Genomic DNA, 19086 nt, shown 5'->3' with positions numbered 1-19086 from the left:
ACAAAATATTACTAAGAGCATAGAGACAAAACAAATTTAAATGTCTGTGTCGATGGGTCCTATTCCAATTCCAACGACTCTCATTTCTAAAACCCAGGACATTTATAGAAAATTTATAAATGTCTCATTTCCAAAGTAATACAATGAGGAGTATTAGTTTGAATTTTATTTATAGATGTCTATTTAACTCCGAATACACTCTTCATTGATATGAGACCTTTTGGAGCCCAAAGCAAAGCCATGAGAGTAGACAAGACAATATCATACCATTGTGAAGAGTCGTGTTGTCTACTAAATATTATTGTAATATTGAGTGAAATTTGAATCAAAACACAGATTATATAAATAAACCCCATTAAAGAAATATAAAGTAGCATTAAACATAAACGTAGGTCAACGTGAGGAGGAAGTTCTAGAAGCGGAAGAGAAGTGTAGCGCGTACCAGTGTTAGAGGAATTTCGTTCAAATTCATATGGAATGTCAATGCATGGAGTCGGAGAAAAGTAGCTGAAGATCATATGCTCATTAAATATGCCACACATCCCATTCTGCATATTCTCAAATCTCTTCTCTGCTCTCTGATCTTTTCCCTGCAGCACACAGAATTGTTCTTGTTTCTTTGTTCTTTCCAAGGCAACACAGAGAAATGAATATGGAGAAATGCGCAAAGTGCAGGGAGTACCATGTTGATGTGGATTGTGTTATTGATATGGTTGTTGATGAATTGGACAGGAGCGGAGAAAACACTGCCGGACAATATCTCGTTGTGAAGATGAAGATTAAGATGCAGCTGAAAGAAATTAGTCGTCGGAAGAGAGGATGTAAAAAGATTCTCAAAATCCTCAAGATCTTGATCAAGACAATCGTAAGTATCGTTGTTGGGGATCCCGTCTCGATTCTGGCCTCCCTCTTTGCCGAGCTATTTGAATGAAACTTCTTTGCCAAGCTGATTGTAATAATTCTATGATTGAATTTCGATTGTGTGCCTGCAAATAAACAGATCATAGACTCATAGTAATGTTTTGCTTCTTCATTATCAATGGATTACACTACACTATTTTGTTTTAACATTTTTGTTCCCCTATCAATTTACATATGAACAGAGATTGATAAACTAGGTTACAGAATTTTTCCAAAAATAAAAAGGTTAACCAAATTTCATCCACACAAATACGAAAACGATGTAACTCATCCCCGAATCTTCTGAGAATGGAGGAACTAATGAAAGTAAAATCGGCAGAGCATCATGCATTTCAAACAATGCGCAAGCAGTTAGAAACCGATCGTCCATTCCCCAAATCTTCGATCAAAATCAAAGCAATGCCGAAAACGATCCAACCGAACCGGTTCGGATCTTCTTGTCTATCTAGTAGCTAGAAACGAGTTACCTGTTGTTGTCGTCATCGTGCAGAGCTGGAAGTGAACTCCCATGGCAGAATAAGGATCGAAAGCCTCCGCTGCACCACTCCCGATTCCCGATCGGCGAAGAACGATGGGGATAGCGACGGGTGGAAGCTTGTTAAGAGATGAGAGTAGTTGAGAAATTGGGCTTGGGCTCAAGTATATTAATGGGCCGTTGAAGCGTGGGCTCAGTTTCCAATAGGTTTGACGTGACAGTTTGGGTATCAAGATTGGGCCCTTCAAGTTCATACTTCACCTTTTTAAAAAATTATTATTGATATTTTAAAAAGATTATTCTTTCCCTTCATCTCAATTTTAATTTAACCTTATTATAATTTTGTCAGTATCCATCCAAAATCAGCCGACTCCGTTCATTAAAAGTAATAATTTTATAGGTCGTTAATTTATAAAGCCGTAAAAAAGTCATTTTAGACAGTCATATTAAATATAAAATTTTAATATTGATTTTAGTCAACTAAATGGAAAAAGATTGATATTTATATTAAATATAAAAGAAAAAAAAACATAAAGAACGACAAAAAAAAAAAAAAAAAACATAAATTTATATGTCGGTTCATTACCCATAGGATTGAAATGGTCAATGGGATTAAAAGATTTTATAATTAATACATACATTAAATTAACTAAATGGGATGGAGGTTGGGAATTATATTACTATATCCTTACCTAATAAATAAATAAATATGATATTTACTTTTTTTAAAAATATATATAAATTATATTAAAAAATGAAATTAAATAACCTATTTTGGGGAATTTTCAATACAGATGAAGACAAATAATTAGATAGCAAAAGCCCCACAAACCAAAAGGAAGGCTTAGTAAAATATAATATGTAGCGGGTGAAAATTTCCCACTCAAATGCTTAGAAATTTCATAGCAATTGCTCATTTAAATCATTTGAAAAATACAAAAAGATGGAACAAAACAGCCTATAAAACCCATCAGAATTTTAATTTAGTTAAAGAAAGAGAAATGGCGAGGGAGGAGATTCTCCGACATCATCCAAGCCACCCAAGGCATGTTCTTGAGCTGAAGAACTACATGGAACCATACACCTGCAATGGGTGCAAGGAGAAGGGGTTTGGCCCACGATACCGATGCGAAAAGTGCGATTTTGATCTACATAAACCCTGCACTTACGATCGGGTTGTGTCAGTTTCGCATGAATTTTTCCCGGGCTCGAGGTTCAGGTTCATGAGAAATCCCCCAGAACCGTGCCACCCAGAATGCAGAGTAAGGTGTGACGCTTGCAGGAAGAGCATTGAAGGGTTCGTGTTTCATTGTGAGGAAGATGACTTGGATATCCACCCATGCTGCTATGACCTGAAAAAGAGCTACCGATTCGAAGACGTGGAATTTAATCTCCACAAGAAGGTGAAAGGGAAGTGCATTTGGTGCAAGAGGAAGAGCCTTGAAGATGGCAGTGACGACAATGGTTGGTCGTACATGTCGGAGTGCGGGGATTACCATGTTCATGTTGCTTGTGTCGCTGAAATGGTTTTAGAAGCATTGCCCCATATCCAGAGTAGCAGCGACGACAACAGCATAAGGAGCACTACTAGTGCAAACGGCAGCATAAGGAGAACTACTAGTGCCGGCGGCTCCAGCATAAGGAGCGCTACTGATGCAAGCGGCGGCTGCAGCATAAAGAGAACTACTGGAGTAGCCGACGGTGGCAGCATAAGGAGCATTACTGGAGAAGGCGACGACTGCAGCATAAGGAGAACTACTGGAGCTGGAGCTGGCGGCAGCAGCATAAAGAGAACTACCGGAGAAGGCGACGACTGCAGCATAAGGAGAACTACGAGAGAAGGCGGCGGCGGCAGCATAAGGAGCACTACAGGAGAAGGCGACAGCTGCAGCATAAGGAGAACTACTGGAGCAGGCGACGGCTGCAGCATAAGGAGAACTACTGGAGCAAGCGGCGGCGGCAGCATAAGGAGCACTACTGGAGAAGGCGATGGCTGCAGCATAAGGAGAAAGACTGGAGCAGGCGGCGGTGGCAGCATAAGGAGTACTACTAGAGAAGGCGACGGTTGCAGCATAAGGAGAACTACTGGAGCAAGCGGCGGTGGCAGCATAAGGAGCACTACTGGAGAAGGCGACAGCTGCAGCATAAGGAGAAAGACTGAAGCAGGCGGCAGTGGCAGCATAAGGAGCACTACTGGAGAAGGAGATGGTTGCAGCATAAGGAGAACTACTGGAGCAAGCGACGGTGGCAGCATAAGGAGCACTACTGGAGAAGGCGACAGCTGCAGCATAAGGAGAAAGACTGAAGCAGGCGGCAGTGGCAGCATAAGGAGCACTACTGGAGAAGGAGATGGTTGCAGCATAAGGAGAACTACTGGAGCAAGCGACGGTGGCAGCATAAGGAGCACTACTGGAGAAGGCGATGGCTGCAGCATAAGGAGAACTACTGGAGCAAGCGGCGGTGGCAGCATAAGGAGCACTACTGGAGAAGGCGACGGCTGCAGCATAAGGAGAACTACTGGAGCAAGCGGCGGTGGCAGCATAAGGAGCACTACTGGAGAAGGCGACGACTGCAGCATAAGGAGAATTACTGGAGAAGGCGACGGCTGCCACATAAGGAGAATTACTGAAGAAGGCGACGGCTGCAGCATAAGGAGAACTACTCGAGCAGGTGGCGGTGGCAGCATAAAGAGCATTACTGGAGAAGGCGACGAATGCAGCATAAAGAGAACTACGGGAGCAGACGGCGATGGCTGCAGCATAAAGAGAACTACGGAAGCTGGCAACCGCAGCATAAGGAGCACTACTAGTGCAAGGCAACTTGTGGCTATGAAGGATAATCCGAAAGAGATTGAGGCTGGACGGCGGGCGGATGGAGGAGGCAAGAAGTTTGGTAAAATCGTGAAATTCATCATCAAGACACTTATTAGTATCATTATTGGCGATCCCACTATGATGCTTGCCTCGTTGTTCTTGGACCTACTTCCATGAAACAATCTTATTTTCTTCCAAGTCTTTTCGTGTTTTTTCCTGTCTTCATCTCTGTGTTTTCACTTCTTTTTTTACCTTTTCATTGTGCGTTTGTGTGAGGAATCCTTTCATTTCATTTCAGCTTTCTTACCATCCTTCCTTGTGTGCTAATGAATCAAATCCTCAGGTACATAACAGAAAAAATCTAAAAAATATTTTTAAATTAAAAAAAAAATATATCTTTGGGTCTGAATATGAATCTGAAAGAAATTAGCCATCGGAAGAAAGGCGGAGGAGGTAACAAGGTGCTGAGAATCCTCAAGATCTTCATCCAGATCATCGTTAGTATCATTCTTGGGGATCCAACCACGATTCTGGCCTCCCTCTTTGTCCAACTGATTGCATGAAACTTCTTTGACTTTTGTTTCGCCTTCTCTTCCCGAATTGTATTTCATCTTTTCTTTTACTCCAAAATCGTTTGTAATACTATGTTTCAATTTCGATTGTGTGCCTGCATATGAACAGATCATAATAATGTTGCTTCTTCTTTATCAATGAACTATTTTATTGAAGATTTTTGTTCCCCTATCATTTTACATATGAACACAGAGAAACAGAAACGCAAATGTCTGTTCCAAAACGGAAAAACAGAAATAAATAAAATAGATTACACAATTTTTCCAAAAATGAAAAGGTGAACCTAATTTCATTAACACAAATACGAAAACGATGCAACTTATCCCCAAATCTTCTGAGAATGGAGGAACTAATAAAACTAAAATCGGCAGAACATCACTGATTTCAAACAATGCATAAGCGGTTAGAAACCGATCGTCCATTTCCCAAATCTTCAATCAAAATCAAAGCAATGCTGAAAACGATCCAACCAAACCGGTTCAGATCTTCGTGTCTATCTAGTAGCAAGAAACGAGTTACCTGTTCTAGTCGTCATCGTGCAGAGCTGGAAGTGAACTCCCATGGCAGACTAAGGATCCAAAGCGTCTGCTGCAGCACTCCCGATTCTCGATCAGCGAATAACGATGGGGATAGCGGCGGGTGGAAGCTTGTTAGAGATGAGAGTAGTGAAAAACTGGGCTTGGGCTCAAGTATATTAATGCTTCACCTTTTGAAGTGTGGGCCCAATTTCCAATGGGTTTGACGTGACAGTTTGGGTATCAGGATTGGGCCCTTCAAATTCATGCTTCACCTTTTAAATCCATAATATCTCTCTCCATTTATATAAAAAAAAAAATATATATTATTGATATTCTTTCCCTTATCTCTACTTTAATTTAACCTTACTATAAATTAAATTATAATTTTTTCCGTATCTATCCAAAATCAGCCGACTTCATTCATTGAAAGTGCTTGAATTAATTTGGGATTTTACAATTTGGGATTATTTACATGTAAAATGCTCGATCGATTCGATTTTCATGAAATCTCATACCAAATGTAGAGAGTAACGAGTATCAGTAAAGACGTTAGATCTTCAAAGAAAATGAACTGTAAGATCCTACCGGTTAGAGAGGGGAACGAAACATTATTTTAAAGAATGAGAAATATTTTAAAATCTCCAAAAAAAAAAGTCCATAAAAAAAAGTGAATAACATCTATTACACGTGGATTTTTGCCGACTTTAAGTCAACCATTTTTTAATCAACCAAATTGGAAAGATTGATTTTTATATTAAATATAAAAGGAAAATAAAGTCTTTAATTATTATTTCCTTAAAGCCGACAAGAAACTAACATAAATTTAAATGTCAGTTCACATTTGAATAACACAAGCCGTGGGGTCTTACTACCACAACTCAACTACTAAGTAACAACCATTTCTTGAAATGGTGGATGGGATTAAAACATTTTATAATTAATACATATATTAAATTAGAATATAGTTATCAAAATAATTGTAATTAATATTAGTTCGGATTTTGTATATAAATGTCTATTTTAACTCTTGGCCTTATGTGGGGTACAGAGATTATATTATATATATTTACTAAATAGATAAATAAATAATTTTAAATGTTACATATTAAACCAAAGTATAATATTAAATTTTAAATTTTTAGATATTATATTATATTATATTTTTGGTTATTAAATTTATTATAATGTTTTACATTAGATAGCATTGTAAGCAACCCCACGAAGTAAAGGAAGACTTGGTCACGTGAAATTCCTCATTCAAATGCTTTGAAATTTCATCTCAATTGCTCACATAATGCATTTGAAATATGCAAAAAGATGAGCAAAACAGCCTATAAATCCCATCAACTCCATGTGATAACACAGTATTCTTAATTTAGTTAAAGAAGGAGAAATGGCGACGGAGGAGATTCTTCGTAATCATCCAAGCCACCGGAGGCATGTTCTAGAGTTGAAGAACTACATGGAGCCATACGCCTGCAATGGGTGCAAGGAGAAGGGGTTCGGCCCACGATACCGGTGCGAAAAGTGCGATTTTGATCTTCATAAGCCCTGCACTTACAACCGGGTTGCGTCGATTTCGCATGAATTTTTTCCGGGTTCGAGGTTCAAATTCATGAGAAATCCACCAAAACCGTGCCACCCAGAATGCATAATAAGGTGCGACGCTTGTAGGAAGACCATCAAAGGGTTCGTGTTTCACTGCGAGGAAGATGACTTGGATATCCACCCATGCTGCCGTGAGCTTAAAAAAAGCTACCGAATCGAAGACGTGAAGTTTAATCTCCACAAGAAGATGAAAGGTGAGAAATTCTCTATTTATAATCATTAAATATTATAAAAATATTTAATTATAAATATTCATATTATAATACATATGATAAATTATAATTGACGACTGAATATAGGTAAGTGCATTTGGTGCAAGAGTAAGAGGCTTGAAGATGGCGGTGAGGACAATGGGTGGTCGTACGTGTCGGAGTGCGAGGAGTACCATGTTCATGTCGCTTGTGTCACTCAAATGGCTTTAGAAGCATGGTACAAGAGCCAGAGCTGCAATGGAGGAAGCAACAGCATAAGCGGCGGCAGCAGCGGAATGAGGAGCAGTACTAGTGGAACGCAATCTGTAGCTGTGAAGTTGAATCTGAAAGAGATACAGGCACGACGGCGAGCGGAGAGAGGAGGCATAGAGAAGTTTTGGAGAGTCGTGAAATTTATCGTCAAGACAGTTATCAGTATCGTTATTGGCGATCCCACCATGATTCTTGCCTCGTTCTTCGTCGACCTGCTTACCTGAAACAATCTTATTTTCTTCCAAGTCTTTTCATGTTTTTGCTTCTTTTTTTTTACCTTTCATTTCATTTAAGCTTTGTTTCAAATGTGCAAATTAATAAATTAAGTCTTTTTCTTTAACCATGTCCGTCTCTAAATTAAATAATTTTAAAAAATATCTCTAAATTTTTAAATAATATTTTAAATTTAACACTTTATTTAAAAAATTTATTAGAAAAAAATAGTCTATTTTTAAATTAAATGATAAAATAAAAAAAGAAAGACCACCTTCTCCCACTTAATTTTGGGTCTTCGCCTTTTAATATTAAAGTTATTGGGTTGATTTATTATTAATTATTTTAATTTTACAAAAGAAAATTGAATTTTTAATTTTAATTTTTAAATTTTGGAGTTAGTTTAAGGAATTTCCCTTTCTAGCTTGGTGCGGAAGTTGTCCCAAAAGCACCACACATCAAGGTCAAGTATTAATTAATTGGAAAATAACGTGTGAAAAACGGAAATCTTTGTCGAAAAAATGTCGTCATTCTTGTCGTAATCTTAATTAAATTATATTAATATATAAAAATTGTGTTCCAAAGTACAAAGAAAATTCACCCTCTTTTCATTATATTAACAACTCTTAAATTTTGGATTATAAAATAATTATTTACTTTTGTTTCAGAGTTAATTGTTTTTATTTTTTTTAAATTCTTTTACAATATTTGTTTCCCTTCATTCTCAAATTAAGATTGATTTGATTTCTCTATTTAAATATTTGAATATGAATCGTGTTCATATTAACTTGAATTAGAAAAATAAAATGCATTTCTTTGTATAAAATAATTAAATTAAACCTAAAATACTATATTTAAACTATTTTAAAATTAAGAAGACTTATATATATATATATTCTTTTACTATAAAATCGAGAAATTTGATATAATCAATTTGTCTTTGAAAATTTTAGATTAATTCTTAAATTTTAAATTTTAATTTTGAATCATGTCTGATATATTTATTTACATTAAGTTTTTTTTTTTTTAATTTAAAAAATAATGAAATTTCAAACCTCACGTAAAACTAAAATTTATGAAGAACACAGTTAAGAGGCAAACGGACGCCGACAAACCAAACGGGAGTTTCACAGTAATTGGAATGACTTTTGAAAGAAGTTTAGGCGAATGTGGGCCGAAAGATTCTTGTTGGGCCGTTTTAAAAGTTTAGACAAATGTGGGCCGAAAGATTCTAGTTGGGCCGTTTCAAAAGTTTAAACCAATGTGGGCCCATTTAGCTCTATTATTGATATTTAATATAACTTTAATATACACGAATATCATAATAATTAATTATAACTTCAAATTACTATAAAAAAATTAAAATATTTAAACACGATAATATTCCCATTTTTATTTGTGAAATTGACTAGGTGAAATTGGGATTGGAATCAACCATATTAATGGGCATTTAGTTATATATATTTTTTCTTATATTATTTAAAAATATATTTTTTTTTCTTATATTTCTTTTACTTTAACCAATTTTATATATTTTCTTATATTTTTTCCTCTGAGAATTCAAAGCAATATTTCAACTAAAATATTTTTATATTTTTTTTTTTCTTATATTTTTTCAATATATATATTTTATTTTCTTATATTTTTCCTACTTCATCCAGTATTCAGCGGTTATAGTTACGATGTTTAACTATTTATATATATATATATATATATATATATTTATTTATTTATTTATTTATTGCATATCTTTATATATTTTTATTTCAATTAAAATATTTATTAGCTTTTCTTGTATTTTTTTTCTTATTTATCTTTCTTTACCTTAATCAATTTTCAAAAAATGTTAGGAGCGTTTTTTAATAATTATATATATATTATACAATATATTTAGACAAATCATTTTTTCTTATTTTAGTCAATTTTTAAAAAATGTTAGCATTTAGCGGCCTTTAATTTTATGATGTTGAACTATATATTTGTTTTTTTTGGTTATATACCATATCTTTATATATTTTTATTATATATATATATATATATATATATATATATATATATATATATATATATATATATATATATATATATAAAATGGGGTTAAACTAATCATTTTTTCTTATTTTCTTATTTTTTTTTTATTATGTTAACCAATTTTTAAAAAATGTTAGCACCGGTCTTTAATTTTATGACACTGTTCAACTAAAATATATATATATATATTTTGTTATGTTTAAACTAATCTTGTTTAAACTAATCATTTTTATTGTTTATTTAATTTCATAATATATCCTTATATTTTTTACTAATATATATATATATTGGTTATGTTAGGTTTAAATTAATCGATTTAAATTAATCATTTTTATTGTTTATTTAATTTCATAATATATCCTTATATTTTTTACTAATATATATATATATTGGTTATGTTAGGTTTAAATTAATCGGTTTAAACTAATCATTTTTATTGTTTATTTAATTTCATAATATATCCTTATATTTTTTACTAATATATATATATATATTGGTTATGTTAGGTTTAAATTAATCGATTTAAATTAATCATTTTTATTGTTTATTTAATTTCATAATATATCCTTATATTTTTTATTAATATATATATATATATATATTTATTGGTTATGTTATGTTTAAACTATTCTGGTTTAAATTAATCATTTTTATTGTTTATTTAATTTCATAATATATCCTTATATTTTTTTTAGTTTAACCAGGAAATGTACGTGTTTAATTTTATGACAATGTTAAATCATATATATATATATTTTTTTTTTTGTTATATACCATATCTTTAAATTAATTATTTTTATTATTTATTTAATTTCATGATATATATGTATTGTTTATTTAATTTCATGATATATATGTATTGTTTATTTAATTTCATGATATATATGTATTGTTTATTTAATTTCATGATATATATATGTATATTTTTTTTACTTTAACCCATTCTCAGAGGATGTTGTATTCAATATCTAGGTCTTTTCAAGAAAGGTTGTATTTAGGGGTCAAGAAATGTTGTCAACGGGTAACCCATTTTCAAAGGATGTTGTATTCAACAAATGTTGTATGTAGAAGTCTTTCAAGAAATGTTATATTTAGGGGTCAAGAAATGTTGTCAACGGGTCTTTAATAAAAATGTTCACGTTCTTTGTTTTTTTTAATTGATTTGTGTATGTGAATATTTAATATATTTTATTAGAATTATAAATAAAAGTTAAAAAAAAAAAAAAAAATTGACAACCGAACCCAGATCCAACCTGAACAGAGTTGGGTTCTTAAAAGTTTTGGGTCCAGACCATATACACCAAAAATTAACCTAAATTTAAATTATATACACCCTAAAGTCAGACAAAAAAATTAATATAAATTTAGATTTGTTACTCCCACACTAACTAAAGAAATTGAACATAAAAAAAAAATTAAAAGAAAAAAATTAAAGTTTTTTTTTTAATTGAAAAGAAATGTTTTAGCCATGAAGGGAGGAAAAATGTTTTCCAATTAAAAATATTATAAGATTAAGGGAGGAGAGATTACACCAGACCTTTCAAACATTTCTCTTCATTAAAAATATTATAAGGTAGAAAGGGGAGGTAAAATATTATAAGTTAGAAAGGGGAGAAATGTAGAGGTTAAAAAGGAAGAAATGTACCGGTGTGAATACGAGTGTCTACTGCTTTGAATTTGTGAACAGGTGTGAATACGAGTGTCTACATCTTTGAATTTGTGAATCTTAATTAAAAATATTATATTTAGGAAAGGAAGGAATGTGTAGGTAAAATCAAACTATATGCGTTCGATTTATATATAGTCACATCCATTGTAAGCAACCCCAAACTAAACCAAGACTTGGTAAAAACAACTATTTGAGCAAAACAGCCTATAAAAACCCATCAACACACTATTCTTAATTTACTTGAACAAGGAGAAATGGCGACGGAGGAGGTTCTCCGAAATCATCCAAGCCACCGGAGGCATGTTCTAGAGCTGAAGAACTACATGGAGCCATACACCTGTAACGGGTGCAAGGAGAAGGGGTTCGGCCCACGATACCGATGCGAAAAGTGCGATTTTGATCTACATAAACCCTGCACTTACGACTGGATTGCGCCAGTTTCGCATGAATTTTTCCCCAATTCGAGGTTCAGGTTCATGAGAATTCCACCAAAACCCTGCCACCGAAAATGCAAAATTAGGTGCAACGCTTGCAGGAAGACTATCAAAGGGTTCGTGTTTCACTGTGAGGAAAATAATTCGGATATTCACCCGTGCTGCCGTGAGCTTAAAAGAAGCTACCAAATCGAAGACGTGAAGTTTAACCTCCAATGGAAAATGGAAGGTAATAAATTCTTTATTTATAATCATCAAATATTACCAAAGATATTTAACTATAAATAGAAAGTAATATTTACCAGGGGAGTGTATGTGGTGCAAGAGTGAGAGGCTTGAAGATGGTGGTGAGGACAATGGATGGTCGTACGTGTCGGAGTGCGGGGAGTATCATGTTCATGTCGCTTGTGTCACTAAAATGGCTTTAGATGAATGGTACAAGAATCAAAGCGGCGGCGGCGGTAGCACGAGGAGCACCACTAGTGGAACGCAATCTGTGGCTGTGAGGTTGAATCCGAGAGAGATTCAGGCAAGACGGCAGGTGGAGAGAGGAGGCATAGAGAAGTTTTGGAGAGTCATGAAATTCATCGTCAAGACAGTTATCAGTATCGTTATTGGCGATCCCACCACGATTCTTGCCTCGTTCTTGGTCGACCTGCTTACATGAAACAATCTTAGTTTCTTCCCAGGTTTTTTCATGTTCTTTTCCTGTCCTCAGCTGTGTGTTTTTTTTTTCTTTTTTTACTTTTTGATTGTGAGTTTGTGTGACGAATCCTTTCATTTCATTTGAGCTTTGTTTCAACCCTTCTTTGCCTCCAAATTAATAAAATAACTCTTTTTCTTCAACAATATCTTTCCCCAAATTAAATACATTAATATGATTTTTAAAAAAATAACTCTACACTTTTTAAAAAATAAACATAAATATTCCTTTTAAGATTATTTCTTCTTGCTTTAAACTTTTCCTAAATAAAATACTGAGTCATCGAGTCGTTTGAACGGTGTTAACATTGGTTAAATTAAAAAAAAATATATACACTTCTTTATATAAAGTAATTAAATTTAAACTAAAATACTATATATTTAAAGACTTATATGGTATAAAATCAAGAAATTTGATATAATCTATTTATCTTTTAGATTAATTCTTAAATTTTAAAACCAAAATCTCTACACTTTTAATTTTAATTTTAATTCTTAAAAGTTAAATGACTTATCAAAGAAGTTCAGACAAATGTGGGCCGAAAGATTCTTGTTGGGCCGTTTTAAAAGTTTAGACGAATGTGGGCCAAAAGACTCTTGTTGGGCCGGTTTGAAAGTTTAGACGAATGTGGGCCCATTTAGTTCTATTATTGATATTTAATATCTTTAATGTAGAGCAATATCTTAATAATTAATTATAATTTCAAATTGCTATAAAAAAAAAAAAAAACACATCTAAACATGATAATATTCCCCTTTTATTTCTACACTATAAAAATTAAAATATCTCCTAATATTATCTTTAATATAATAGATTGATTTAGTTATAAATTTTAGATTAAGTTGAAATAATTTAGGATCCAAATAATTAAATTTGATTTAAAAATTGTGTCCTAGAAAAATACACTCCATGAACATGAAACGAGAAAGAATTTGATAAAAGGGTGTCCGACAAAGATTGTGCTATGAATTTTGCAATAAATAAAAAACAAAACTAAGTAGGTTTGTGAGAAAGGGCAAAAGAGGAAAGAACAGAAACCACAGCACTGCATAGGAAAGCAAGAAGAAGAAGAGCCGCAGCGGCGTTGCCTTGGTCGAAAAACGAGTTCAACCAGTCAATATTGGCCTTCAAGTCTATGGTAGAACCCAGCGCCGCCGCCGCTCCCGCCAGCAGAAAGTACGACAAAACCTTATCACCGAAGAAGTCGAATAAAACACCGCCGTCGGTTTTGGTTATGAGACGATAAAGGGCTAAGGCTATTTGCAAGAGGTTGAATGCTCCTCCAATGATGATCGTCGCCATTGCAAACCTTCAAATTTTGATTTTTTTTTTTTCAAATTTAATAATAATAATAAATAAATCATGAAACCCAATAGAAATAAATGAAAATAAATGGAAATAAATAAATAAATAAATACCTATAGGAATTGACATTATGGAATTGAACCTTGTCATCTCCTACGGTCTTGGAAGTGGTTCCAAGAACTATGATGGAAATTAGGAGGAAGACGAAGGTGAGAACTCTGAGCACAAAAGAAGCAATTTTGGTACCCATTTTAGGTTCCATTTTTGTAATTGCTAATGAATTTAATATCTCTAACTGGTTCACCTTTTATAGCCCAAAAAATGCCCATTGCTTTTTGTTTCCACATGGAACTTCAATACGTGTAAAAAACATCTTTGAATATTCAAACAAACAGGTCTTTGTTCACATCATAAGTTAGACCAAAAAAATAACACCAACTTGCCTACTACTTCCTCATTTTTCTCCTTTGATTCCATTTTCTCCGCGTTGTTAACCTTTACCCACGTCTACGTCTTTGTTTTTCTCTCCGAAAAAACCCAAACAAAGTGTTAGAATAGTCCACTTTGAGCATAAGCTCTCGTGACCTTATTATGAGCTAGCCTCATATTGATAGTATTTCTCACTTGTAAACTCATGATCTTCCACTAAATCTCCAAATAATCCTCAACATAAAGAAGGAAAAGAATGGGACGTTCGTCCTCCGATTCGCTTGTAATATGATTTTTAGAAAAGGGTTTACATCGATTTTGTGTAAATGCAAGAAAAACTAGAAGCAATTGTACAAGTTGACTTTTGAGTATTGAAGCAAGTGGATGAAGAGGTAATAATGGCTACTTCCTCGTTATTGCTTTGACTTGGAATAAATTATAATGGGCAAAGTCTTTTAATTATTAATTTATAAATCTATTATATTACATTTTAATTTAACAAAAATTAATTGAATTTAGGACATGCACATACTATATTTATTGAATTTTAAATATATATTTAATAGGGTTATTAATTTTTAAAAAAAACTTTTAAGTTATCAAAATTTTATTAAATACATAATTAAAAAAAACTTATGAATATAATAATAAAAAAATCCTAGATTGTGCATGTCGATGGTTTACTTTTGATGAACTCCCAAGTGAACGTGGTGGGAAGGTTCACCGGCCGGAAATGGCGGCCAAGTCGTCTCTCCCAACACTTTTGTCAAATAACCAGACATGTTTCAAGTCGTTGTCTTTAAAATATATTTTATTCTCCTTTGACTTTTTCTATAGTTTGACCTACTCCCTCATTAATGATTCATAACGTTGTTAGATGGAGATTAAAATTCTCTAGCCTTCTTAATTAATAATAGCATGTTTAATTTAAAAATGTTTAATAAATAATTAAAGTTTTTTTATTTTATATTTATACGACAAGTTGATGAAATTTCAAATGTTTCCTAACACGTTTAATCAATCTCGATCATATGACACGTTTGCTGAAATGGAAGAACTTATTATAGATAAAATTAAAAGGATAATAAATGTATTTTAAATGAATTATTTCTCGTGATATAACTGATTATTAACCGATAAATGTAACAAAGAAGAATTCGAGGTTGGTTGGTATAAAATTTGTTAATCTTGTCATGTTTTTTTTTTTAACGTAGAATATGTTTTTTAAAACTGTTTTTAAATTTTGTAATCTAAATAATACGGAAAACTTTTATTAAAATTTTAAATTGAAGATTTATATTTAAAAATAATAAATTAATAAATACAATATTTTATGTTGTAAACTCATTTTGTATTATAAATTAAATAAACATTGTAAAATAATATTTTTATAAACAAAAATGTTCACAAATTAATTATTTTATATTCAATAATAAATAATTTATAAATATATTTTATCAAACACTTATTTTGAACCATTTTTTAATTGATATCAAATTTTAATACTTGTACGGAACACTCGAACACTCGGTTTCATTGTATTCATCATAAGTCCGTGTTGAATTGCTCGAACAATTTGATCGAAAAATATTTATAAACTTTTATATCAGACAATCCAATAAAATTTCAGAGAAAAGGAATGGTAAGAAATCATCAAACAAAACCCAATAAGAACAACATGATCTTAAGACGAAAGAAAAAAAGAACATGGAAACAATTAAATAACCAAAGATTAATTAATTAAGGTCGCTTCGAGAGTGCAAAGGAAGAGATTATAGAGACCGCCGCCGAACAAAAGAACGCAAACAAAAGAAGAGCTGAGGCTGCATATGCCTTGTCGAAGAATGTTCCAAAGTAGTCATCTGGGTCTAATGTTTGCAAATCCACCGATAGTCCAAACCCAGCTGCTGTGCCTGTGGCTAGAAGGTATGACAAAAACTGCACCAAAACCAACACGTTTAAGAGCACATAATCGAATCGAATCAAACATGACACTAGATGTGTGTCTATAACGTACCTTGTCGCCGAAGAAATCAAATAGTATGGTACCGGTTGCACCTTTAACGATGTTAAAGAGGGAGAATGCGATTTGCAAGAGGTTGAATACGATCCCGATGATGATCGTAGCAAGCACATATCTGTATGTATGGAAGTTGTTGAAATGAAACTTTACTGATTCAACCGTTTGGGAAGTGGTGACGAGAACGAAAAAGGAGATGAATAGAAACACGAACGTTAGGATTCTCAATATAAGACAAGTCACCCTTGCACCACTTGAATTTTCCATCTTTCTCTTATGATCTTGACAAAACCTAAAACTCTTTGTAATTCTCTCCACAAAATGGCATGAAATTGCATGGGAAGAGGGTTTTATAGCCCTCAAACATGGCGTTTACCAAGTCATAAATAAATCCCATAAGTTCTTGGAAATTAATCATAAGAGACTAGTTGGTGATTGGCCTCTCTTCTAGAAAATTTGAAAATCGAAGTTTTTTTTTTTCTGGGTCAATTGTGTATACGGATTAGGTTCGGTTGAGTTATTGGGTTAATTTCGAGTTGGTGACTCGAGTAACTTGAATAGAGTTCACAAGTCAAACCAAGTCAACTTTCTATTTTCGGGTTGAATTGGGTTGTCAGATTATTATTTTTTTAAATCTTACTTATTCACCGTACATGTTACATTAATAACTAAAATCTCTTAAAATTTTAATATCAAACATTTACAAGCCACGATACATCACTAATATCCATTACAAACTTTAAATATTTTTAATATTTTTAAAAGTAGGGCAGGTTAGGTTGTAACCCTATTTTAGAGTTGGTTGGCTAAAAAAAAAAGTCAACCCACAAATCCAACCAAGTTTTTAGTTCTTCAAAGATTGAACCCAACCCGAACTAAAAAAGAATTTAACATAACCCAACTTTTATGGTTTGGATTGGATAATCTAAGTTGGTCGAGTTATTGAGTTATGTGAACATCTTTAATTGGTTTTGTCGTCCATGGTCGTCGTCATCATAGCAATTTGATTAAATTTTAAATACTTGTTTTTTAAGAAATAAAGTTTTGTTTTCAATTTCATTTTGAATCTTTTATGGCGGGAGTCCCACGTTAACTTGTTTAGGAAAAATTATCTCTATTGGTAAGAATTTTTTTGAAAAAAATAAAAAATAAAAAATAAAATCACGAGAGATTATGTTCAAAGTAAATAATGTCAAACCACCGTGGAGATTCCTCAATTCCTCAAGATTTATGGTTATACTCCTTCCACGCGCTATTTTTTTATTTTAAATATGTTTATTTCCTCGCTATTATATTTATATGTTTGACCAAAAATAATAATAATAATAATAATATTATTATTATTATTAAAGTAGGTGGGCAAGTTGGGAATAAAATGAATTTAATTATTTAATTGAGGAAACAAGTGGTGGGCTACTAATTTTCCATTTTTGGAATAATATTTCAACTCTTAGCTTTCCCATAATCCCTTTCACAACTTTTAAATTTGTTCATATTAATTATTTTATAAATATATGATCGTGAATTTAAAATGTCAATTGAATTTGTAGATTTTTCATTTTAATTTCCTATTTCTGAGGTGGATAATTTTATAATGGATAATTACACGTAGGAAATGACCTGGCATTCTTGTCCATATCAGCTGTCATAGGGTTGTCCCTAGAACCCATCTCATCAAAGCTGGACTTATTTCTTTTTAGTTTCTATCAAGTCAACGTTTTAAAATAATAATAATAATAATAACGACGTATTATTATGGTGCATACGCAAGTATATTTATTTCCAAAATTTAGAGAAAATAATAATAATTGAATAATATAACAATTAATTTTTTCGGTTTGAGTTTCGATAACTTTTATGACAGTAAAATTGAACTTTTTTTCATCGAACACGTTACGTTAATACTAAAATCCCATAAAAATCGAAAAGATGAATTAATTAAGGTCTCTTCGAGAGTGCAAAAGAAGAGAGAATAGAGACCGCTCCAGAACAAAAGAAGAGCTTGTCAAAGAATGTTCCAAAGAAATCCTCTGGGTCTTTTGTTCTTTGCAAGTCCACTGAAACTCCAAACCCACCTGCGGTGCTTGTTGCTAGAAGATACAACAAAACTGCACCAAAACCGTTGCATGCTAAAGAATCATTTGACTCACACACGACACGACACCGAATGTTTGTGTATAACGTACTTTGTCGCCAAAGAAATCAAATAGTATGGTATCGTTTCGATTCTTAACTATATTAAAGAGGGAGAACGTGATTTGCAAGAGGTTGAATACGATCTCGACGATAATAGTAGCAAACACGTAGCTATAAAAGAATCATTTGAAACACAATTACGTATATATTAATGGTTGTAAAATGAAATATAATTTGTGAAGTTACCTATAGGTATGAAAGTCATTGAAATGAAACTTAATTGATTGCACAGTTTGGGAAGTGGTGATGAGAATGAAGAAGGAGATGAAGAGAAACACAAAAGTTAGTATTCTTAATACAAGACAACTCTCTTCAAGCACGTGAAATTTCCATATGTTTCTCGTATGATCTTAACAAAACGACCAACTTTTTACTAAAAAAAATGTGCCATAAAATTGAATGGGAAGAGGGTTTTATAACACTCAAACGTGGAGTTTACCAAGTCTGAAATTACATAATTGGTAGGAAATTCAAGTTCGTGGTTTTTGGACCCTTTTTTCATCATCATTTAGTGTATAATATGTACCCATTTTTTGATATCCGACAAACTAAAACAAGATCGTGATAGCTTATGATCAAATTGTTCAATATTATGTTCTTATGGAGATATATGAAGAATCGTTATAAGTGATAGCTTAGTCATATCAGTAGAATTCTAAAAGTATCAAACAAAAAGGTGTGAGCTTTGAAGGTATGCTAATGACAGTTGACCCA

The 19086-nt window shown here is 32.7% G+C and overlaps 5 protein-coding genes and 1 long non-coding RNA gene across 6 annotated transcripts; 3 read left to right on the top strand and 3 right to left on the bottom strand.

Moving 5' to 3' along the window:
• Nucleotides 1-264: 264 nt before the first annotated feature.
• LOC111808375 (uncharacterized) lies at nt 265-1545 on the bottom strand. Its single transcript, XR_015411566.1, has 3 exons — nt 1389-1545; nt 683-986; nt 265-590 (listed from the first exon to the last, which is right to left on the bottom strand). It is a non-coding gene; the product is annotated as an uncharacterized LOC111808375 (long non-coding RNA).
• Nucleotides 1546-2329: 784 nt separating this feature from the next.
• Nucleotides 2330-4501, top strand: LOC147789764 (uncharacterized). Its single transcript, XM_087129643.1, has one exon. It carries the CDS (start codon nt 2398-2400, stop codon nt 4384-4386), a length of 1989 nt encoding a protein of 662 aa, XP_086985769.1. The 5' UTR covers nt 2330-2397; the 3' UTR covers nt 4387-4501.
• Nucleotides 4502-6653: 2152 nt separating this feature from the next.
• Nucleotides 6654-7712, top strand: LOC111809313 (protein VACUOLELESS GAMETOPHYTES-like). Its single transcript, XM_023695754.2, has 2 exons — nt 6654-7102; nt 7208-7712. Exons 1-2 carry the CDS (start codon nt 6694-6696, stop codon nt 7594-7596), a joined length of 798 nt encoding a protein of 265 aa, XP_023551522.1. The 5' UTR covers nt 6654-6693; the 3' UTR covers nt 7597-7712.
• Nucleotides 7713-11149: 3437 nt separating this feature from the next.
• On the top strand, nt 11150-13204 carry LOC111809312 (protein VACUOLELESS GAMETOPHYTES-like). Its single transcript, XM_023695753.2, has 2 exons — nt 11150-11948; nt 12025-13204. Exons 1-2 carry the CDS (start codon nt 11540-11542, stop codon nt 12384-12386), a joined length of 771 nt encoding a protein of 256 aa, XP_023551521.1. The 5' UTR covers nt 11150-11539; the 3' UTR covers nt 12387-13204.
• A 128-nt stretch (nt 13205-13332) lies between these two features.
• On the bottom strand, nt 13333-14021 carry LOC111809242 (CASP-like protein 4D1). The gene is made up of 2 exons (XM_023695661.2): nt 13841-14021; nt 13333-13731 (listed from the first exon to the last, which is right to left on the bottom strand). Exons 1-2 carry the CDS (start codon nt 13987-13989, stop codon nt 13416-13418), a joined length of 465 nt encoding a protein of 154 aa, XP_023551429.1. The 5' UTR covers nt 13990-14021; the 3' UTR covers nt 13333-13415.
• Nucleotides 14022-15720: 1699 nt separating this feature from the next.
• On the bottom strand, nt 15721-16512 carry LOC111807997 (CASP-like protein 4D1). Its single transcript, XM_023693748.2, has 2 exons — nt 16174-16512; nt 15721-16094 (listed from the first exon to the last, which is right to left on the bottom strand). The coding sequence occupies exons 1-2, from the start codon at nt 16441-16443 to the stop codon at nt 15897-15899; spliced, it is 468 nt and encodes a 155-aa protein (XP_023549516.1). The 5' UTR covers nt 16444-16512; the 3' UTR covers nt 15721-15896.
• Nucleotides 16513-19086: the final 2574 nt, after the last annotated feature.

This window comes from Cucurbita pepo, chromosome 13, assembly GCF_057944985.1.
Source record: "Cucurbita pepo subsp. pepo isolate OVF chromosome 13, ASM5794498v1, whole genome shotgun sequence".
Lineage (NCBI taxonomy): Eukaryota > Viridiplantae > Streptophyta > Magnoliopsida > Cucurbitales > Cucurbitaceae > Cucurbita > Cucurbita pepo.
Note: the sequence above shows the minus strand (reverse complement) of the source record. Positions and strands in the feature narration are given on the sequence as shown.

Bases quoted from the DNA above. Each gene is read 5' to 3' on its own strand.
- LOC111809242 (XM_023695661.2), bottom strand. From the start codon at position 13,989: ATGGAACCTAAAATGGGTACCAAAATTGCTTCTTTTGTGCTCAGAGTT. The intron at 13,732-13,840 runs GTATTTATTTAT...CAAAATTTGAAG, and splicing joins CATAATGTCAATTCCTATAG to GTTTGCAATGGCGACGATCA.
- LOC147789764 (XM_087129643.1), top strand. From the start codon at position 2,398: ATGGCGAGGGAGGAGATTCTCCGACATCATCCAAGCCACCCAAGGCAT.
- LOC111807997 (XM_023693748.2), bottom strand. From the start codon at position 16,443: ATGGAAAATTCAAGTGGTGCAAGGGTGACTTGTCTTATATTGAGAATC. The intron at 16,095-16,173 runs GTACGTTATAGA...GTTTTGGTGCAG, and splicing joins TTGATTTCTTCGGCGACAAG to TTTTTGTCATACCTTCTAGC.
- LOC111809313 (XM_023695754.2), top strand. From the start codon at position 6,694: ATGGCGACGGAGGAGATTCTTCGTAATCATCCAAGCCACCGGAGGCAT. The intron at 7,103-7,207 runs GTGAGAAATTCT...GACTGAATATAG, and splicing joins TCTCCACAAGAAGATGAAAG to GTAAGTGCATTTGGTGCAAG.
- LOC111809312 (XM_023695753.2), top strand. From the start codon at position 11,540: ATGGCGACGGAGGAGGTTCTCCGAAATCATCCAAGCCACCGGAGGCAT. The intron at 11,949-12,024 runs GTAATAAATTCT...AATATTTACCAG, and splicing joins CCTCCAATGGAAAATGGAAG to GGGAGTGTATGTGGTGCAAG.